We start from the raw sequence: 23050 nt of genomic DNA on the forward strand, positions 1-23050 counted from the left end.
ACTTTCAGGTTTTCAACACTGAGAATAATGTCTGCTATGGATTTGTCATATATGGCCTTTATTATGTTGAAGTAGGCTCCCTCGGTACCCACTCTGTGGAGAGTTTTTATCATAAATGGGTGTTGAATTTGGTCAAAGTCTTATGGTTTTTATTCTTCAAGTTGTTAATATGGTGTATCACATTGACTGATTTGCATATGTTGAAGAATCCTTGTCTGTCTGGGATAAATCCCACTTGATCGTGGCATATGATGCTTTTAATGTGTTTTTGGATTCAGCTTGCTAGTATTTTGTTGAGGATTTTTGCATCTGTGTTCATCAGTGATATGGGCTTGTGATTTTCTTTTTCTTTTTGGCTGTGCTGGGTGTTCATTGCAGTTCCTGGGCTCTTGGCAGCATACGGGCTTCTCCAGTTGTGGCATACAGGCTTCTGCAGTTGCTGCACACGGGCTCTAGAATGCACAGATGGTGCACTTGTGGCACACAGGCTTCTCTGGTTGGGGCATGCGGTCTTTAGTTGCTCTGTGGCATGTGGGATCTTAGTTCCCTGACCAGGGATCAAATCTGTCCCATGAGTTGGAACGTAAATTCTTAACTGCTGGACCACCAGGGAAGTCCTGTTTTTGGTGATGTCTTTGTCTGGTTTTGGTATCACAGTGATGGTGGCCTCACAGAATGAGTTCAGGAGTGTTCCTCCCTCTGCGGTTTTTTGGGAACAGTTTCAAAAGTATAGATGTTAGCTCTTCTCTGAATGTTTCCTAGCATTTGCCTGTGAAGCCGTCTGGTCCTGAACTTGTGTTTGTTGGAAGTTTTTACATCATAGTTTCAATTTCATGACTTATGATTGGTTTATTCATGTTTTCTGTTTCTTCCTGGTTCAGTCTTTGGAAGGTTGTACTTTTCTTTCTAAGAATCAGTCCATTTCTTCCAGGTTGTCCATTTCATTGGCATATAGTTGCTTATAGAAGTCTCTTATGATCCTTGTATGTCTGCAGTATCAGCTGTAACTTCTCCTTTTTCACTTCTAACTTTGCCTTGCTTCACATGGTGCTAGACTTTGAAGACACATCCCTGAATGTCACAGTCTCTGTTCTCACGGTGTTTACAGTTTAATGGAGGGGCAGGGAGAGGGCACGGAAACAAAGACGCACAGAGACATCCCTCCCCCTGGATTCACCACAGGCTACAGGGACTAAAAGTCTGTGGTCCTACCCGCATCTCTTCTAAGGGCAGAATTCAGACTCTTGTATATTTATCCAAGTGAAAGTTGCTCAGTCATGTCTGACTCTTTGCAACCCCATGGACTATAGCCTACCAGGCTCCTCTGTCCATGGGATTTCCCGAATAAGGATACTGGAGTGGGGTGCCATTTCCTTCTCCAGGGGATCTTCCTGACCTGGGATCAAACCCAGGTCTCTTGCATTGCAGGCAGACTCTTTACCATCTGAGCTACCAGGGAAGTCCCATATTTATCCAAGATGCCATTTTTCCAGTTCTCCCTTCCTCTCCCGCACCAGCCCAAAGGACGGTGCACAAGAAGGGACACCAATGTGTCAAAAAACCCTGTTGTGAAGATACTAAAAGCACAGCACATACACTGATAAAATCAGTGTAGACAGTATCTACTGTAGGTAAGCATTCACCTACCGTAGGACCCAGCACTTCCACCACTGGCTGTTTACCCAACAGAAACAGCACTGTGTTTACCAAACAGCCAACCAGAAGGTATTCATAGCAGCCTTATTAGTCACGCCCTGACCTGGAAGCTGAAGAAGAGCAGGCCTGCACACCGGGATGCAGCAAGGGAACGTAGCAGTGGAGAGTCATCTGCTGACAGAGGCGACAACCCTGCTGAAGCTCACACAGGCTGCCCAAACAGTGACTGTGATGATTCCATTCATACGAAGCTCTAGAACAAGATAAATGAGCCTGTGGTGATAGGGGTCAGAATAGGGTTTACTCTAGGAGAGGGTGGGCATTGACTGAGAAGGGGCATGGGGAGCCCTCCGGGGTGCAGAGGATGTTCTATAGCTTGAACGTGGAGGTGGCTGTAATGGTGAACACACATGTAAGCCTTCACTGGGCTACTGAAGGTGAGTGCACTTCATGGCTGTGTGCTTGATTTCTAAAATGCTTATAGACAGACAAAGCAAGGTCCCAGAGGTGTTAGTATGAGTTTACTTAGTAAGTTTTTGGCTGCACTGGGTCTCCGTTGCTGTGTGCAGGCTTTCTCTAGTTGTGACTAGAAAGGGCTACCCTCTGATTGCAGTGTGCAGGCTTCTCGTTGCAATGGCTTCTCTTATTGCAGAGCACTGGCTCTAGAGCACGGACTCAGGAGTTGGGGGCACAGATTTAGTTGTCCTGTGGGATCTTTCAGACCAGTGTCTCCTGCATTGGCACGTGGATTCTTAACCACTGGACCACCAGGGAAGTCCCCCAGAGGTGTAACTTGGTACATGTGTCATCCTGTGGGGAAGGCTGGAATGGATGAGTGATGGGGTTGAGGTCTTCCTGATCTTATCAGACAGAGGCATCAGCCTCCGGGGGAAGCACTGGAGCAAACGGAGAAAAGGAGGTGGGACATAGGCTCGCCCAAGGACCCACCCCAAGAGACTGTTCTCAGAAGTTGAGGACATGAAAGGAAGCAGGCGGTGGCCACAGGAGATGTCTTTGCACTGAGTTGCGTTCAGTCATAGTTGGGTATATTGTACAATATATAGTGGTGTTTCCTCTGGAAATTGTATGTGCTAACTTTCACTAACCTTAGAACTAGGCCAGCATCTTCCAATCCCTCAGTGGTGTGAGCAAATGAGAATTGGCTGTATTTATCAGCACAGTCCTTGGAAAAGACTATCAGTTACCTGTAATACGTCAGCAAAGGTCCAGGTGACTTTTCAAATCGGCTTTGCCTTGGCAAGTGGCTGCGGGCACGTGGAATGTTTTCTTCATCAGCAAACTTCAGTGACTGCAGGGAGAGGACTCTTTCGTGGTCACTGAGCTTTTACTGGACACAAGTTGGCCTGATTTCCAACAAATCTGTTGTGCAAGGGTGGTTGGCAGGCATGCAAGGGACACTTGTTTGAACTCCAAGTACAGGGAGCTGCTCCTTGGGGAAGCCTGGCTCTGTAATGCTCACACCACCCTTGGGACTCAGTCTCCCTCTCCAGGTGTGTGTGGGGAGATGTGAGGAGAAGCTCTGATCGCCCTCCCAAGCCTCTGGAGAAGGTCATTTTTCTGTCCTGGGACTTTATTCTAGAGATGAAGTTGCTGGTCCTCTTGCTGTCTCTGCTTAAACCATGAAAGGCTTGGCCAGACCTCAAACAGCCTCCCTTCTCTATACCCTCCTCGGCGACAGAGCTCACAATGGCAGAGCGCCCCAGGGAGATGCCAGGACCGTGGGCCCTGCTGTCCCCGTTCCAATTTCTGGGCCGGCAGCGGCAGGCATCCCGCATTCCAGCCCTGATTCACTCACTGTGGAGTCACACACTTCCCTCATAGAGCCCAGGGCTCACCGTGTGGGTGCATCCGTTCATTCACTCATTCACTTTACTCATCTATTTTTTTTACTGGAATATAATTGCTTTACAATGTTGTGTTAGTTTCTGATGTACAACAACGTGAATCAGCTGTAGGTGTACCTATATCCCCTCCCTCTTGAGCCTCCCTCCCACCCCACCCCTCTAGGTCACCACAGAGCTGAGCTCCCTGTGCTATACGGCAGCTTCCCACTAGCTATCTGTTTTACACATGGTAGTGTATATATATCGGAGAAGGTGATGGCACCCCACTCCAGTACTCTTGCCTGGAAAATCCCATGGATGGAGGAGCCTGGTAGGCTGCAGTCCATGGGGTCTCGAAGAGTCTGACACGACTGAGCGACTTTCACTTTTCACTTTCATGCATTGGAGAAGGAAATGGAAACCCACTCCAGTGTTCTTGCCTGGAGAATCCCAGGGATGGGGGAGCCTGGTGAGCTGCCGTCTATGGGGTCGCACAGAGTCAGACACGACTGAAGCAACTTAGCAGCAGCAGCAGCAGCAATGTATATATATTAGTCTCCATCTCTCAATTCATCCCACCCTTCTCTTCCCCTCTATGTCAACAAGTCCACTGCTGTGTCTCCATTTCTGCCCTGAAAATAGGTTCATCTGTACCATTTTTCTAGATTCCATATATAGGCATTGATACAAATATTGTTTTTCTCCTCTGACCTACTGCACTCTGTATGACAGACTCTAGGTCCATCCACTTCTCTACAACTGACCCAACTTGGTTCCTTTTTATGGCTGAGTAGTATTCCATTGTATATGTGTACCACATCTTCTTTATTCTATGTTGATGGACATCTAGGTTGCTTCCACATCCTGGCCATTGTAAATAGTGCTGCAGTGAACACTCACTGGGGTGCATGTGTCTTTCTGATTTATGGTTTTCTCAGGGTATATGCCCAGTTGTGGGATTGCTGGGTAATGTGGTAGTTCTATTTTAGGTTTTTAAAGGAACTTCCCTCCTGTTCTCCATAGGGCCTATATCATTTTACATCCCCACCAACAGTGTAAGAAGGTCCGCTTTTCTTCACTTCCTCTCCAGCATTTATTGTTTGTAGACTTTTTGATGATGGACATTCTGATGGATGTGAGGTGATACTGCGTACTTTTGACTTGCGTGTCTCTAACAATTAGTGATGATGAGCATCTTTTCATGTGTTTGTTGGCCCTCTGAATATTTGGAGAACAGTCTATTTAGGTCCTCCACCCATTTTTTTTATTGGGTTATTTGTGTTTCTGACATTCATTCTTTTAATAAACCATTACTGGGCACCCAGTCCAAGCCCAGCTGGGGAGACAGCCGTGAACAGGTCCCAGTGCCCCTTCAAGGTGAGTACAGTCTGGTGAAGGAGACAGGGTTCAGACGATCATAACTGAGTGGTGAATATTAACACAGGGGAGCTTGGGGTGCCGTGGGGTCATGTGATCAGTGGGACCTCCTTGAGGAAGTGGCATTTCAGCCGAGACTTATAAAAAGGAATAGTCAGGCAGAGTTGAGGAGTGGCTCCCTGGGTAGCGGGGCAGCTTATAACAGAGGGGGAAAGTGAAAGACAGCATGGCTTTCAGGGAGCGCAGGTGGCTCCTGGTGGCTGGAGTGTGCAGTGGGAGGAAGGTGGCCCTGTCCCTCCCTGGCCTCCCCTCACGTGACTGTCCCTGCACAACCCTCGCCTGGGCCCCCGGGCCGCCCTGCTGTTCCCTGAATGTCTGGCGCACTCCAGCCTCAGGACTCTCGCTCTCACTGCTTCCTCTGTCTGCAGCCCTCTTCCCTAAGATACCTGTGTGGCTAACTCCCCCACTTCCTGCAGGTCCGGGCTCCCATCTCAGCTTCTCCATGAGCACCGCCGCCCGCCCCCCACCCCACCCCTGCCCACCACCAGCAGACATTTATTATCACATGTGGCCCCACTCCCCACCCCTCCCCAGCTCTGACCTTCCTTCTCTCCACCGACCTATCCCTTTTAACATTATGCCTATTTTCTGTCTCCCTCACTATTAATAGAATGTCAGCGCCAACAGGTCAAAGAGCCCTGTCTGTTTTTTTCAAAGACGCACTCCCAAGTCCTTGAACATATGAAGGAACAAATAAATGAGGTCTGAGAGGTTGGCAAGGAGAGGGTCAGATTGCAGGGGCCTTGAAGGTCAGGGGAAGGCATGTGAGTTTGGTTTCAAGTGCAGTGGGAAGAGCCAAAGGGTTTCGAGTAGGGACAGGGTCAGAGCCTGCATCACATTTTAAAGCCTTGCTCTAGAATCTGTGGAGAGTGGTTTGAAGGGGGAAGGCTACCGCAGGCATCAGGCACACAGTGGGAGTGCCTGGGCTGTGGTGGGGCAAGAAGTGGATGGACTGAGGAGATTGTAGGAGGTAGACTTGATCATGCTTTTGTGATCTGAGGGGTTGTAGGAAGACAGGGCAAGGCAGCCTCCAGCTCCCACCTGAGCCACAGGGCTGGAACGGAGGCCCTTGTTAATTAAGATGGGGTGATGGGAGAAAGGGGCTGGAGTGGTCAGGAATTCCATGTGGGTCGTGGTGAGTTGGGCCTCTTTCAAGTGGAGATGCCAAGTAGCCTACTGGATGGAGTGTAAGCTCAGGGTGAAAGTCTGAACTAGAAATAAACATTTAGGAATCACTGACAGAGTTTTTTAAAGTCGTGACAGAGTAGAGGGAGAAAAAAAGATGTCTAAGAACCAGCATTGAGGACTGAACCCTGATGCCTTCTGAAACTGCCCTTGAGGGATAAGGAGTTTGCCAGGAAGGTAGGGAGAAGGCAGTCCAGGTAGAAGAAACCTCACACAAAAGAACACAGCTCTCAGCAATCTTCAAAACCGTCAAGTTCATCCAAAAGAGAGTCTGAGAAACTATCACAGCCAACAGGCGCCTAAGGAGATAAGACAGCCTAATGTAACATGGTATCTTGGATGAGATTCTCAGATAGAAAAAAGAATATTGGGTAAAAACTAAGGAACTCTGAATAAGGTCTTCTTGTTGCTGTTCAGTTGCTAAGTCGTGTCCGACTCTGTGACCCCATGGACTGCGGTACGCCAGGCTCCTCTGTCCTCCACTATCTCTTGGACTTTAGTTAATAAGAATGCTGCAAGCAATAGCATATGATATCACTTATATGTGGAATCTAGAAAACAAAAAAGGATACAAATGAACTTATTACAAAAACAGTTACAGATGTAGAAAACTTATGGTTACCAAGAAGTAAAGGGGGAGGGATAAAGTGGAAGATTGGGGTTGACATATGTACACCACTCTATGTAAAGTAGATGACTAACAAGGACCTACTGCATAGTACAGGGAACTGTACTCAGTACTCTGTAATGGCCTATATGGAAAAGAATCTACAAAGGAGTGTGTGTGTGTGTATAGCTGATTCACTTGCTGTACACCTGGAACTAACACAACACTATCAACTATACTCCAATAAAATTAAAAAAAAAAAAAAGAATATGCATCTTCACAACCCAGTCAGACTCAGTAAAGTGATTTCCATCCTGAACTGGGGGGAGGTGAGAATTTTTTTTTAAATAATGTTATTACTTACTAATTAGTTAAGTCTAATAATTTGTTAATTAGAACAGATGTGCCATACTATGTACATGTATATCTACATACATGTAGGATGTTAACAAGAGAAATGATAGAGAATCTGCATGCAGGGTACAAGGAATTATCTCTCAATTTTTCTCTCAATCTAAAACTGTTTTAAAACTACTATTTTTTTCTAAATAAGTCTCATAAAAAAGAAGTGAGTCTCACAAATGGTGCCCAAACACACACACACTCCAAGGATTAGAGTACTTTGTTTCTCTGCAGAGGACTTTGATCCTGGCCAGTCCCATCTATGGTCAAAAGACTCAGGGACTCTGTGAATATCTCTTCGCTCCCCCTCACTGCCAAGGAACAGAGGGTCCTCACTGCCATTTACTTTCTCTGTGTTCACAGAAGGAATACTCTCCCCAGGCCATATTTCATAATGAAAATGAGAAGCAGAGACTAAATGGCTCAGGTAAGTCAGATTCACCTAGAATTCCTTGGGGATGCAATTAATGTTAATCTCTTTGCAATGCTCTGTAAAAGCACATTCCTTAGTCATAATTTTCCTGAACCCGCACCTTGTTCGACACCTGGCTTTGTTTTCCTCCTTCAGTAAAAGCTTTGGCACCATCTGGGTTCAAATGCCTTCTCCACTACTTGAAATATTAGAAAGAGGTAAGTTTTGTATATGCATTTTTTATAAGTCTGGAAGGAGTGTCCCCAATATAATACTGATTATGTCTGGTTGGAAAGTTCATGAATCACATTTACTTCATTCTTTACTCCTTTATGTGTCATTTCAACATATTTTACAGTATAATTAGATAAAAAGTGATCTTGGGTAAGTCACTTGAACCTTATTTTCCTCATCTCTAAAATGCGTATAACCATACTTAATCAAAAAGTGGGTTACATGAGATACAGTTTCCTCTGAAGAATGGATACGAGATATTGAATGCCCAGTGTCTGGCATCATGCCTGGCTTTCATGGTGGCTGGTTGTTGATGAGAAACATGACCAGTCTGGCCAGTGACTAGGTCTCCAAAATCAAAGTGTGTACTTGGGTCCTTGGGATCCTGTGTGGTGACAGGGACCTCTGAGTCATAGCAGAAGCTGGGCCTGGGCAGTGGTCAAGGGAGAGCGAGAGGCAAGTTGGCTGTTGGCCTCTGTGGCACCACGGCCGGGGAGGACACGGAGGCAGAGGAAGATGGTACTGTGTGGCCATGGTCGCAGCAGCTGGCACAAGACTCTGTGGTCCGCAGACGCAGCCATAAACAGAGGCTGTTCAGGAGCCTGGGAAGCTCTGGGGGCGGGTGCTGGGATTCTGTAGATTTCAGGGGCATTCATTTTGTGGGTAGAAAACTGAATTGGGAGCTGGCTTCTCCAGCTAGCTCTGAGCATGAGCAAGCTACCTTACCTCCCTGCGTTTCAATTGCATCATCTCTAAGGTGGTATCTTGAATGGGATTCCTACATTCATGTTATCATACCTACCTTCCAATGTTTGCATGAAGAGCACATAAAATAACAGAGACGCAGGACAGTGGCCCATTTCTAGGTCAGGGCCCCTGAGTTTGTATGCCAACCCCACACTGTGTGACCTCAGATAAATTGCTTAACTCCTCTGAGCCTGTTTCCTCATCTGTAAAATTGGAAAGAAGGCTGCTGCTGCTGCTGCATCGCTTCAGTCGTGTCCAACTCTGTGCAACCCCAGAGACGCAAGCCCACCAGGCTCCCCCATCCCTGGGATTCTCCAGGCAAGAACACTGGAGTGCTAATAGACCCTAATTCATAGGACTGTGAAGGTGAAACAGAAGAGGACATAAAGCACATGAAGATTAGTTTTTGTTTTAGAAGATATATAGCACAGCAGCAGTCACAGGGTAGATAATCAAAATGGTTGTTTTCTTACATCTTCCAAACTGCCTGGTGGACCTTGCCCATCCACCTTTAGACTCTTGGGGAAACAACGAAAACAGTGACTATTTTGGAGGGGTGGGGGGGGGGCTCCAAAATCACTGCAGATGGTGACTGCAGCCATGAAATTAAAAGACGCTTGCTCCTTGGAAGAAAAGTTATGACCAACCTAGACAGCTTATTAAAAAGCAGAGACATTACTTTACCAACAAAGGTCCGTCTAGTCAAAGTTTTGGTTTTTCCAGTAGTCATGTATAAAGAAAGCTGAGCGCCAAAGAATTGATGCTTTTGAACTGTGGTGTTGGAGAAGACTCTTGAGAGTCCCTTGGACTGCAAGGAGATCCATCCAGTCCATCCTAAAGGAAATTGATCCTGAATATTCATTGAAAGGACTGATGCTGAAGCTGAAATTCCAGTACTTTGGCCACCTGATGTGAAGAACTGACTCCTTGGAAGAGAGCCTGTTGCTGGGAAAGACTGAAGGCAGGAGGAGAAGGGGACAACAGAGAATGAAATGGTTGGATGGCATCACCGACTCAATGGACATGAGTTTGAATAAGCTCCAGGAGCTGGTGATGGACAGGGAAGCCTGGCATACCACAGTCCATGGGGTCGCAAAGAGTCGGACACCACTGAGTGACTCAACTCAACTGGTCCTCCTGTTTCTGGATGTTACAGGTATTCCATGAAGCCAGAGAAGGAAATCTTGTGGAATCCCAGGGGCCTCCCACCACAACTTACTTCCCCCAGTGAAGCCCCAGCTTCTCAGTGTCACCCACCCCAGGATGCCTTGAAACACTGAAAAAAAAACAAAAAATAAAAACAATACATTGCCTTTGTTCTGTGCTGGCCACTGTTCTAAGAGATAGCAAAAATGTGTTGGTTACCCTCACAACCCTGAGAGATGAATTCTATGGATATCCCCATTTTACAGATGAGGAAACTGAGGCTCTGTGAGGTTAGATAACTGATTCGTAGGGTCACACAGCTATGAATTAGTGGCGCTGGACCTGATCCCAGAGATGGCACTCCAGAACCCCACACCTGCTTGCGGCATTCAGCAAGGCCAGCAGCCAGGGAAAGAGAAGAGCAGGTAGGAGACCAGGCTGGAAATCAGGACACGGGGTTCTCGCCTTGGCCCTGGAACCGTGAAGCCAGGAGTCCTCACGCCAGAGGCTTACCCATGCCCAGCCTGGGCAGAGATACCGGCCTGGCCCCGGCCTCCAGTCCCTCCCCCGCGGGCGCCTCAGGGCCTGGCGCTCCTGCCCTGTGTAACCTGATCTGCGGCGGGGTTTGGATCTCCGGCAAGTCACGGTTGTGAAGGTGCTCCGACAGAGGACTGCGCTCCGCGGTGCGCTCCCAGCTCCGCAATCCAGCGCACGAGTGCATGGCGCAGAGGCTGGGAGAGCGGGTGCGGGGGCCCACTGAGGCCACCGGGCTCTACCGGGCGGTGCTGCTCCGGTCCGGTAAGTGGCGGCAAGTCTCCCCGGCCCCCCGCCTCCGGGAGGGCGCGAGGAGGGCACCGCGGGCGCACCGCGCTCAGCCTCTGGCCAGCAGGGCGCCGTGGTCCTTCACTGCTGTGCTTTCCTTCTTGCCTCCCGTCTTTCATTCTTTTTAATTACTTTTGTTTTTCTTTCATTCCTTCTTTCCTCCCTACATTCGTTCTTTTGGGGATCTACTCTTAAATATATTGCTTTATCCTTTCATATGATCGTGTGGTGCGCACACACACACACACACACACATATACACAGACACTCACCGTTAGATAACTACAAAAGTTCCTGCACTCGCTCAAGTGCGGGAAGGCATTGGTAGGCACGGGAGACTGGATATGGGTAAGACTGGTGGCCTAAAGGAGCACACGCCAGCCAGTGAAGGGCTTCCGCTGTTCTGTGAGGGGAGAGTGTGCGTTGGTGGGGGGGCGCGGGGGAGAGGGTAGGGACGGTGAGGACAAGTTCCAGGAAGGCGAGGAACCAGTTTTCTAGATGTACACATTTAAGGAGAAAACGACTTGGAAAGAAACAGGGTGGTGGTTTTTGAGGATTCGAGTTTAGGTGTTTTTTTCTATTTGTCTTTTTGTCATTTGCAGTAAACACATACTGTTTTTCTACTCAGGACGATAGTTTTTTTGTTTTTTACTTTAGGAAAATAAAACAAATGTAATATAGAGTCTGTGTGAAAATAATTTGGAAAATACAAGGATGTGGAAAGAAGAAAAAGAACTCCCGCAGTAAGCATCTAGGGCGTTTCATTCCTATCTTAGTGCTTGGAGACAGGCATTCAGAGGAGGTGAAAATCGGCCCCCTGCCGGCTCCCTGCCGGCCAGGCGAGAAGGAAATGTGAAGGGACTTAGGCTTCCGAGGCAGCTACCCTCTGCCTTGGGCGAGGAGCCCAAGGATAGTCCTAGGCGCCCAGCCCTGCAGCTGAAAGCGCGGCCAGCGGCGCGGTGGACGGTGGGCGCGCGTCCGCAGCTGCGGCACTTGCCCCCTGCCCTCACGGAGTCTGCTACGGGACTGAGCGTTGCCTACTTAGATGGGCCCCACCCCGGGGAGATTTCACGCGGAGTTACTGCTTGGGAACTTTGAAACAACGGTTCTCTGAGTCCAGAAGCACAGTCTGGCCAAGGTCTGCGGCGCCTTCCGGAAGGGGGGGTGGGGGGTGCAGGGGTGGGTACCTTAAATCTGGCTGAACCACAGCAGGCAGAAAGCAATCTCTGAAATTGGAAGAAGCTGATTGCAAACCTCAGCTCCAGGGATTTCCGTACAAGACACCTATTCCTAAGGGCCTCTATCCAGTTGCTGCCTGCTCACTAAGGTGAGGAGAAGGTAGCTCTAATCTGAAGATCTTGTATTCTCTAACCTGGAACCACAGCTATGAGCCTCACTCAAACAGGAACATTTTTCTCCTGGCCATACATCCAGAGTGGCAGATATGGGCAGACATATCGTCCTGGGGCCACACACTGCCTGGTAACTCACAGCTGTCAGGAAGGGAGCGGAGGCTGGCTTGTGGGCCTCACAGAGGGTGCGCTTGCACTGCGTTAGGCGCTGTGCCACTGACTGTCTTCACAGCCCTACAAAGTCACAGCTGTTATCCCCATTTAGTAGATGAGGAGACTGAGGCTCTAGAGCTTAAGCAGCATGCCCATAGTCCTGCTAGGGGAACTTTTGTATCCCACTAATGTGTAGAAAACACACTCAAACTCTGGTGCATCTATGCCAAGTCTGCACATCTCAGAACAGTCATCATGGTGAATGACTGCTGCGTGTGTATCTGCTCAGTCGTGTCTGAGCAACCCCGTGGACTGTACCCCGCCAGGCTCCTCTGTCCATGGGACCTCCCAGGCAAGAGTCCTGGAGTCGGTTGCCATTTCCTCTTCCAGGGGATCTTCCTGACCCAAAGGACTGAACCCCCATCTCTTGAGTCTCTTACACTGGCAGTCAGATTATTTACCACTAGCATCATTTGCTGCTAAGTCACTTCAGTCGTGTCCGACTCTGTGTGACCCCATAGACGGCAGCCCACCAGGCTCCCCCATCCCTGAGATTCTTCAGGCAAGAACACTGAAGTGGGGTGCCATTTCCTTTCTCCAATGCATGAAAGTGAAAAGTGAAAGTGAAGTCACTCAGTTGTGTCTGACCCTCAGCGACCCCATGGACTGTAGCCTTCCAGGCTCCTCCATCCATGGGATTTTCCAGGCAAGAGTACTGGAGTGGGGTGCCATTGCCTTCTCCGAATAGCATCATCTGGGAAGCCCTAAATGATTTCTGGTCACTAGCTATTGCCACTCTCTGCCAAATGCTGTAGATCTGCCATCATCAATTTCATTTATTCATTCAGCTAGTGTGTATTGACCACTGTTATACACTAGGCCCTGTGAAAGGCACAGGCATGTGCTGATACCAGAGAAGTCCCTCCTTTCAGGGAGGTAAGTGGTATTAAGCTCTATTTTAAACATGTGGAAACTGAGGCTCAGAAGGTAACATGACTTGTCTAGAGTCACACAGCCAGTCAAGGGTGAGAGCCGAGATTCAAACTCAAGGCCACATGCCTCTGGGGCCACTGCTCTAGCCGTATCCCACAAGGAAGACATAAGGGCTGGGGGTGAGGAGCCAACTGGGCCACTGAGTGAAAGAGGCAAGAGCCCCCTCCTGTTAGAAGCCCCCCCGAGGACCGGTATGATAGGATCAAACCCATTTTCATTTACACCAGCCTCAAGTAATGTAATACTTATAGAGAAAATCTCATTCCAAATTATTTGAAAACAATTTCTCAGTATTAGAGTAATAGAGGCTTATCACGGATATTCTGGAAAATTAAGAATGAAGACGGGGAAGGCTCACCCACAATCCCACTAGCCGTAAAGCAGCCACTGGTAATCTAGGGGCGGTCTCCTGATCTTTGCTGTGCAAGATTTGTGTGTGGGTGTGTGCTTCACGTTGCTGAGCTTGTACAGACTCTAGTTTTCAATCCCATCTTTCTTCACTTGCATAAATATCTTCTATCTTCCTGTTTCTAAATGGGCTAGTGAGGTAACAGCTACCACGCTGGAAGCCTGACGCTACGGCAGGCACCGTGTGCAGTGGTTCCTGCGCCATGCCCCCCTTATTCCCCAAAGAACGTCTGCCCCAGTTTAGAGATGGGGAAGCAGGAAGTTGAAGGTCACCGAGCTGCCCAACACTGGAGCCAGGATTGGTATCTGGGTCAACACCAGAGCCCATGTTCTTAACCACTGAGCTGGAAAGGGTCACCTCTGGGGAACAACTTATGCTTGGCCATGCCTGGTAAGCGAGGCAGTGCTGGAGTAAGAGTCCACCTGAGGCTCTTCTCCCACCTGGAGCTCAGCCCAGGTTCCTGAGAGGCAAGGCAGCGTCTCCGCAGCATGGACGAAGGGACGCCTTCCCAGATGCCCGTGGATGTCAGCGTCTGTGCTTCTCTGCACCCAGATGATGGTCATCGTTTTCACTGCTGCCTGCCAAGCAAGGCTGCCAGATAAAATAGTTAAATTAAAATGGTTACATTTGAATCTCAGATACACAATGAATAATATTTTAGCGTGAATATGTCCCAAATATTGTATGGGTTTGCTAATCTGAAATTCAAATTTAACTGGACCTGCTGTGTGGTGTTTTTTTTTTTTTTTTTACACATATATACATTCCTTTTTAAAAAAATTATTTTCCATTATGGTTTATCCCAGGAGATTGGATGCAGCTCCCTGTGCTATACAGTAGGGCCTCATTGTTCATCCATTCCGTATGTGACAGTTTGCATCTGATGACCCCCAGTTCCCAGCCGATCACGCGCCCTCCAGCCCTCCCCCTTGGCACCTGTAGGTCTGATCTCTGTGTGAGTCTGTGTCTGCTGTGTAGACAGGTTCATCTGTGTCACAGTTTAGATTCCACATACAAGCAATACCGTGCCGTATCTGTCTTTCTCCTGACTTCACTTAGTATGGTGATCTCTAGTTGCGGCTGTGCTGCTGCAAACAGCATTTTTTCTTTCTTCTTTATGGCCAAGTAGTATTCCATTGCGTATATGTACCGCATCTTCTTTATCCATACATCTGTTGGCATCTGATGGGCATTTCCACGTCTTGGCTGTCGTGAATAGTGCTGCTATGAACACAGGGGTGCATGGATCTTTTTGAATTATAGCTTTGTCTGGATATATGCCCGGGAGTGTGACTGCTGGATCACATGGTAATTCTAGTTTTCTGAGGAATCTCCATACTGTTTTCCAAAGTGGCTACATCAACTTATATTCCCACTCGGTGTAGGATTCTCTTTTCTCGACATCCTCTCCAGCATTTGTTATTTATAGACTTTTTAATGACAGCCATTATGATCAGTGTGAGGTGACACCTCATGGTAGTTTTGATTTGCGTGTCTCTAATAATTAGTGATGCTGAGCATCTTTCATGTGCCTACTGGTCATCTCTATGTCTTCTTTGGAGCGATGTCTTAGCTTAGCAGTCCCCAACCTTTTTGGCTTGAGGGACTGGTTTTGTGGAAGACAGTTTTTCCATGGGTAGGGGAGGAACGGTTCAGGCAGTAATGTGAGCTGTAGGGGGAGGGGGGCAGATGAAGCTTCCCTTGATCAGCCTGCTGCTCACCTCCTGACGTGCAACCCGGTTCCTACAGGTGCCAGTAGCAGTCTGAGGCCTGGGAGTTGGGGACCCCTGTCTTTGATTTTCTGCCCATTTTTCAGTTGAGCTGTTTATTGTTGCTGAGTTGTATGAGCTGTTTGCATATTTTGGAGATTAAGCCCTTGTCGGTTACATCATTTGCAAATATTTTCTCCCGTTCTGTAGGTTGTTTTTTTTTCTGCCTTTTTTTTTTTAATGGTTTCCTTTGCTTCCGAAAAGCTTTTAATTAGATCCGTCTTTTTTTTTTTTTTTTTTCTTTCTTAATTTCTATCGCTTTGGGAAACTGACCTAAGATAACATTGGTACTACTTCTGTCAGAGAATGTTTTTGCCTACGCTCTCTCCAAAGAGTTTTACGGTATCATGTCTTAGGTTTACATCTTTAAGCCATTTTGAGTTCATTTTTGTGCATGGTCTGAGGGTGTGTTCTAACTTCATTGATTTACACATGTTGGGATGCTGCATTTTTGTTGGCTATCATACATGCAGCAGCCCCATTGCCAGGCATCATGGAAGTTTGCTTGGCTTGATAAGCCACGGTCTGTCCTGGTTCCCCTTAACACACAGACACATACTCTCACATCCCCTTTCTGGTATCTGAGTCTACTGTCCATATTTTGTCCGGCTGCAAGTGAGTTAAAATATGCTGGAGGTCCGGGGTCCCTTCGGGTCCTTCTGCAGCTGAGATCAGATTCAGCACGCCTAACTGCGGCTGGGTTGAGAGCCAGCTTTCTGAAACAAGCTCCTTGGTTCTTTTCCCTCCCTCCTGCTTTCCTGTTTTCATGCTTCAATCCCTCCACAGGGTAAATTCTTCCCCGTTCAAATTTGTTGTAAAGGCAACTCTCTTCCTTTTATAGTCTCTCCAGGGACCCCATGACAAGTTTTTCTGCCAGTACAGCTTCTCCTGCCATGTCCTTTCAGCGGAGCAGGTTGGGGGCCAGGGTGGTGGGGGTGATGGGGGGGGAGGTTGGATCCTAAGGCTGTTTTGTGGGTGGCTTCTCAGACACCTCACTGAGGCCTTGAAAGGGGGCCTTGGAGATTTAGACTGAATACAGAGCTGAGGAAGTTTGCAGTTGCCATGGAAACTTCTTGTCTGGTGTTTGTGGGCCCAGATAAGCTGTTCCAGGCGTCTGTCTGCTTGTGGGTGGGGGGTCAAAAGATCAAAGGAAAAGGGGTTTTTGGAGTTTTTAGTGCAAGCAATGGCACACCACTCCAGTACCCCTGCCTGGAAAATCCCATGGACAGAGGAGCCTGGTAGGCTGCAGTCCATGGGGTCGCGAAAAGTCGGACATGAGCGACTTCACTTTCACTTTTTACTTTCATGCATTGGAGAAGGCAATGGCAACCCACTCCAGTGTTCTTGCCTGGAGAATCCCAGGGATGGGGAAGCCTGGTGGGCTGCCCTCTATGGGGTCACACAGAGTTGGACACGACTGAAGCGACTTAGCAGCAGCAGCAACAGCAGCAGCAGTGCAAGCTGCAGCCCCAGCCCACGACAGATGTGGGAAGATTCCTCAGCTCCCACTCATGACTGCCTCTCCTGGCCTTAGACTAGTGAAAAGTGTTAGTTTTTCAGTCGTATCCGACTCTTTGTGACCCCATGGACTGTTCCTCACGCTTCCCTGGTGGCTCAGATAGGTCTTCACTACCCACCTTCTTTTTAGCTCATCTATTTCCCAAGAAAACAGATTTCAGAGGGACAGGAAGGGGAGTGTGGGAGAGGTGTGCTCAGCCTCTGGAATCCCCCTCGGGTCCTCCATGGGACTGAGCAAAAACTCCAGTCCTCAGGCCCCTGTATTTCAGAGTCCTGCTGTATGGGAGAATGGGAAAGCCACACAGACCAAGGCAGGAGGCAGCATCTTGGGTTGAATCTGGCCACTGCCTGGAGTACACTCTTAACAGGCTCATTTGACCAAAAGGCCTCTATTTTTCACTATGTAAAATGTACATGACTGAACCAGATGTGAAGTTTAACTATGGTTGGAAAAGGTTGCTCTTTTCCCATATTTTTCATCTTGTTTTTTTCCTGATAACAAAGGCAATACATGCTTTTTTTTTTGTTTTTTTTTTTTTAGGCATAAACATTACAGATATACTGGGACAAAAGAGAAAGGCCCGTAATTTTATGCTGCAGAATAGTGGTTCTCAGACTCTCAAATATAAACAGACCCCCGGGGGAACTTGCTAAAATTCCACATTCCTAGGCCCCTCCCTCTTAGGTTCTAACACAGAAATCCAAAAACCTGGCCCAGTAGTTTGACTGTAACACTCATGCCCAGTGAAGGCTAGTAATGACATCTGAGATATGTCGGTCTAGAACTGACCTCTGTTAACAGTTCAGTGTATATGCCTGCAGACTGGTTCTCTGTGTATATACTAACTTTATCTTGGAGGGGAAAAAAGATAGAGGAATCAGACTATGTATGATGTTGCCCTTTGATTTTTCATCAAATACGCAGTAGACATCTTTCTTTAGGTTAATCAATAAATATGGTATTGATGGCATCTCATTATAAGACGTAGCATAATTTCTTACTGAGGAGGTATGGCTTGGGAAATGGTGGCTGTTGACTTCACACAGTTACATGCTCACACGTGTGTACTCACACACAGCAAGACGGTGCTGTCCCTAGTTCAGAGATATCCAGATCTCTGGGGCTGAGCAGCTGGTATGGGCACAGGGTACTAAGAAGCATAAGGTGAAGCCCTGCCCTCTGCTGACAGTCGGTGAGAGAGCTTGAGGGGTCTGCACACAGGCTGAACTGAAAGAAGAGCTTTAGTGGAAGAAGAACAGTGGGTCCCAACTGCCTGGGGAAAAGGGCACCCAACCTGGAGGCGTTTCCTGCCCGACTGTCCTTGGCTCTCGATTGCTCTGGTGCTGCCATCAGAACCCCCTGATAAAGGGAACACACAGTGGGGATGGACGGCCACAGCCGGCTGCTCTGGGCTGAGATGGGCCGGGGGTGTGTCTGACCCGGGCGGTGAGCAGACACTCAGCAGGTCCTCCTGCCCCAGCATCCGTGTTGCTCTTCACTTGTCAGAGGACACTGGGATTGCTTCAGACAAGACACCGTGGGCCCTGAGAAGTGCCGCCCCCAATACTAGTTGTCTGCTCAGTGGGACACGTGGTGAGGACCAGTGACAGGGAGGAGTGGTGGGACAAGAACCTGGTTATGGTCTCCCAGTGTCAGATCTCATCAGGCTAAGCCACAGCAGGATGGGAAGCTGGGAGAGGCGCCACGCACGAGGACGTTAAGAGACGATTTCGGAAGAAGAAATAAAAGGAACGCGCCTTGTTTCCAGAAAATTGTTTAACACGGGCAAATTTGGGACCCTGTAAGTTGACGTGGCTCCAGAATGGCGGGTTTGGCCAAAGCTCCCAGGATACGCAGGCCTGCCTGCCCCCATGTGCTTCTGTCTCACTCACGCCCGGCCTCCACCCCAGGGGCCTTGCATCCTACCCTGGGGCCTCTGCACTAGCTGTCCTCACTTTGGGATGCTCCCCTCCCCACCACTCCAGCCTCCCGAAAATGCCACCTCCCCACTCTCCACGCTTCCTGAGGTCCCGAGCCTTCCCCCCTATCTTGCCCAGGCTTGCATTCATCAGAAAGTTCACCGCAGCTTAACATGTTCTTGTTTGTCTCATTTTTTGGTCTGAACCCCACCTTGAAAGCAAGTTACCTGAGCACAAGAATATGGTGTCATTTCCATTGTACCTCCAGCACTGGGTAATGGCAGGAACACAGTAGGTACTCAATAAATGTTGGTTACCTGAGTAACACAGGCCAAAGAGGATCAAAGTGCATTTTTTAAGAGTTTATTTATAATATTGTGTTAGCTTTGTTGTACAGCAGAAACTACCACAATGTTGTTAAAGCAACTGTGCTCCAATTAAAAAACAAATAATATCATGTTAGTTTCAGGTGTGCAGTAGTGATTCAGATACATATATATATATATGACTGCATATACATACACATATATATAAATCTGTTCTTTTGCAGGTAGTTTTCCATTATTTTTACAAGATGCTGAATATAGTTCCTGTATTATATAGTGAAACTTTGCCCACTGTTTATTCATTTTATATATAGTGCGTATCTGTTAATCCCGTACTTCGAATTCGTCCCTCCCCACCACCTCCTTTGGTAACCATAGTTTTCTTCTGTGTCTGAGAGTCAGTCAGTCCATTTGTGTTATTTTTTTAGATTCCACATTTAAGTGATACAATATAGTACTTGCCTTTCTCTGACTGACTTCAGTTAGTATGATAATCTCTAGGACCATCCATGTTGCTCCAGATGACAGTATTTTTTTAAATTATTGGAGTATAGTGGATGTACAGTGTTGTGTTTCAGGGGTATAGCCAAGTGACTCAGTTGCAGATAAACACAGACCCACCTTTTTTTCAGATTCTTTTCCCATCAGGCCATTACGGAGTGCTGACCAGAGTCCCTTGTGCTTTACAGTAGGCTTTGTTAGCTGTCTTATATACACTAGTGTGTCTATTGCCATCCTAATCTTTCCATTTATCCCTCCCTCATCCTCTAAATGTGTTTTGTACATTTGTGACCTGACTTCTGTTGTGTAAGTTCGTTTGCGCCCTTTTTTTGGCTCCACCCCATGTAAGTGCTGTCATATCTGCCTTTCTGTGTCTGACTCGCTTCACCCAGTGCGACACTCTCTAGGTCCGTCCATGTTGCTGCAAATGGCGTTACTTCATTTTTCCTGGCTGAGTAATATTCCCTTGTGTGTATGTACCACATCTTCTTTATCCATTCCTCTGGCAGTGGACCTTTATTTTCTTTTCGTTGCCATGGGAAGCAATCTCATCATCTCAATTTCTTTTCCGATCTTTCATTGCTAGCCTCTGACGATGGACATTTAGGGTTTCTTCCACGTTGTGGGTATTGTAAATAGTGCTGCAGCAAACACTGGAGTGCACGTGTCTTGTTAAAAAATGATCAAAATTTAGCCTATGGAGTTATGGAGGACAGAAGTTGGAAGTCATTTGTGTCCTAGACATAAATGAGTTTTCATAAATACTCATGTGATTCTCATCAGATAAAAAAGCACAGTGTATTTATAATTCACTGCATCATGGATGTCATTCCTGGCTGAAGAGAACTTCTGGTTTGTCTAGATATTAGTGAAAACCAAAATATCAAAATTTTTGCTTAAGTGTAACACCCCTACAGTTGAGTGCACAAATCTTACATGGTCAGCCTGATGTATTTTTTAAAATGGAATTCACCTGCACAGTCACCTGTCTGATTAACACTATGCAATCAGTGTCCACTATTGTGACTCCGATCACCACGTGTTCTGTGTTGAAATGTATATAAATAGAATCACGGAGTATGTATTCTCTTGTGGCATCTGACTCTCAACATCCTTTTTTCCACGAGGCATCCATTGTTGGGGCAATCTGAGCGCAGGCTGGAAAAGAATTTCCAGACACAGTATTGCAGAGGAGAGTGAATTAGGAACAAAGAGCAGACGAGACCATGTGGGCACGGCAGGTGCAGCGGGCTGGCCTCCTGACAGGCCACGGAGAGTCGACGGTTCTCCTGAGTTAACAGCCAATTTTGTGAGTTTATAGGCTCAAGACAAAGAAAATTCCTGCTGGAAGGTTGGCATTAGGTGACTGGCTAGGGGGCTAATAGCGTGTTTACTGGAGTGGGCATATTTGCCAATTTGAAGTCAGGAAGCTTGTCAGGGACGATCAGGGGCTTTTGGCAACGGTTACAAAGGGGCCCAAATAGCTTCGGAGGTGTCCTTGGTTCTGGGCTCCACTTCTGCGGTCTTGGTACAGGGACTCGCACCTTGGCCCGGGGCAGGACTCAACATCCATGTTTTTGCAACAGTAGTTTACTCTTTCTTTATTTTGTAGGGTTCCATTTGTGAAGACATCACTCTTTATGCTCCTCCTGTGTGGGTTAATGTTTTCTTTCCCTTTTGGAGGTCGGAGGTCTTCAGCCAGCATTCAGTGGTCTTCTCTGCCAGTCACTCCACTTGCATCTCTGACATATTTTTGGAGATCGGTGAGCTCCACGGCCTGCCTTCCGCCATCTGGGTTCTGCTTTTATGTATTTAGCACTGGGAGACTAAGAAGATCTTGCTGCAATTTATGTCAGAGAACGTTTTGCCGATGTCCTTTTCTGTGAGTTTTTTGGGTACTTTATGTTGGGTCATGTTTTGTGCTTCAGTCTTTTAGCCATTTTGAGTCTGTCTTTGTAGATGGTGTGAGTCTGTCTCTGTGGACAGTTCTCCTCCAAACTCCCCTCCCATCCAGGCAGCCACATAACACTGAGCAGGTCCTAGTTGGTTATCCAATTTAAACACAGCCCTGTGTACATGTCCATCCCAAACTCCCTACCTATCCCTTCCCTCCATCCTCCCTGCCCTTCTCTCCAGCAACCAAAAGTCTGTCTCTGTTTGTAAGTTCATTCATATCACTTCTTTTTGGCTTCTACACCTCAGGGATGTCATACGATATTCCTCCTTCTCTGGCTGATTTACTTCACTCAGTATGACAATGTCTGAGTCCATCCATGTTTCTGCAAATGGCAAGAAATCCAACACATTTCTGTATGTCAACCTTGTGTCCTGCTACTTTGATGGGTTCGGTTGATCAGTTCGGACACTTTTGTGTGGAATCTGTAGGGCTGTCTATGTCGTGTCACCTGTATATGATGATTTTACCTCTTCCCTTCTGATCTGGTGCCTTGTATTTCTTTTTCTTGCCTGACTATCATGGCTAGGACTTCCAATACCATGCTGAATAGAAGTGGTGAGAGTGGGCATCCTTGTCTTGTTCCAGACTTTAGTGGGAGGGCTTTCAGCTTTTCACGGTTGAGTATTATGCTGGGTTTGTCACCAATGGCTTTTATCTTTGAGATATGTTCCTTCTGTACCCGCTTTGGTGAGAATTTTCATCATGAACCAGTGTTGAATTTCATCAAATGCTTTTTCTGCATCTACTGAAGTGATCATATGGTTTCTGTCCTTTGTTGATACAGGCGTACCACACTGACCAGTTTGCATATATTGACCCATCCTTGTGAACCTGGAATGGATCCAACTTGATCATGGTGTATGATCCTTTTATGAATTGTTGGATTCAGTTTGCTAATATTTTACTGAAGCAAAATTGCATTTTTGACGTTGGCATTCATGCTGGATGTATGCCCTGGGTCTAATCACGTCCCAGCCCACCCAGACTCTTCATGAGAAAGTAGAGGTGGGAAGAGGGCCAAGCTTAAGTGGAGGTCAGCTTCCTCACTAGGGGATTAAGGAATGACAACACAGGCTAGAAAACACGTCCACGTTTCAAGTGAGCCGATTGTGAAACTAGGAGAATGCCTCTGTTATCTGTAAACACCCACACTGGCCTTCGGTATCTACATATGCTCTTTATTTTCACACTCATACACTGACTCCCTGAGACGAGATCTACCCAGCACAGACCCCGCCAGGCACAGCACTGCATGCCAGGCCCTGCACGCCGTTCACACCGAGTCCAGCTCTCTCTGCGGGAAAAGTCCTCCTTGCCATGCACTGACCGCCGGCTTCCCCTGTGTCAGCTCATCTGTGTTTCTTCTCAACCACTGTTTTTTTCCACACTTGACACAGAAACCAAGGCTCAGGGGTTGCTGACTAGCTGCCCAAGGGGCTCACACCCGGGCTAAGCAGGGACGAACACAAGGGCTGGTCTGGCCCAGAGCCCGTCAGCATCCACTCACCCACCTCCCCTGGGCACCATCCTGTGGCTCCCCACTGAGGTTCAGGGTACTGAGGAAACACCAAGGATGGAGTTGCTGGCCTGTAAGTGGGTGACTGGAACTGACCCAGCCTAGTTTCCCCTCCTTTTGCACCAAGAGCCGCTTTCCCCTGGG

The 23050-nt window shown here is 47.6% G+C and overlaps 1 protein-coding gene across 4 annotated transcripts in view; it reads left to right on the forward strand.

Annotated features, from left to right (window-relative positions):
• The window catches only part of FAM107A (family with sequence similarity 107 member A), a 95499-nt gene that overhangs the window by 49495 nt on the left and 22954 nt on the right, over positions 1-23050 (forward strand). For 3 of the 4 annotated variants that reach the window (XM_059879786.1, XM_024982914.2, XM_024982909.2), the window contains exon 2: positions 7495-7558. In XM_059879786.1, coding sequence (XP_059735769.1) covers positions 7495-7558 — 64 coding nt within the window. Of the gene's footprint in view, positions 1-7494; positions 7559-10308; positions 10469-23050 lie in introns of those variants that run through there. The other variant, XM_024982911.2, reaches the window with a different exon arrangement.

This window comes from Bos taurus, chromosome 22 (assembly GCF_002263795.3).
Source record: "Bos taurus isolate L1 Dominette 01449 registration number 42190680 breed Hereford chromosome 22, ARS-UCD2.0, whole genome shotgun sequence".
Lineage (NCBI taxonomy): Eukaryota > Metazoa > Chordata > Mammalia > Artiodactyla > Bovidae > Bos > Bos taurus.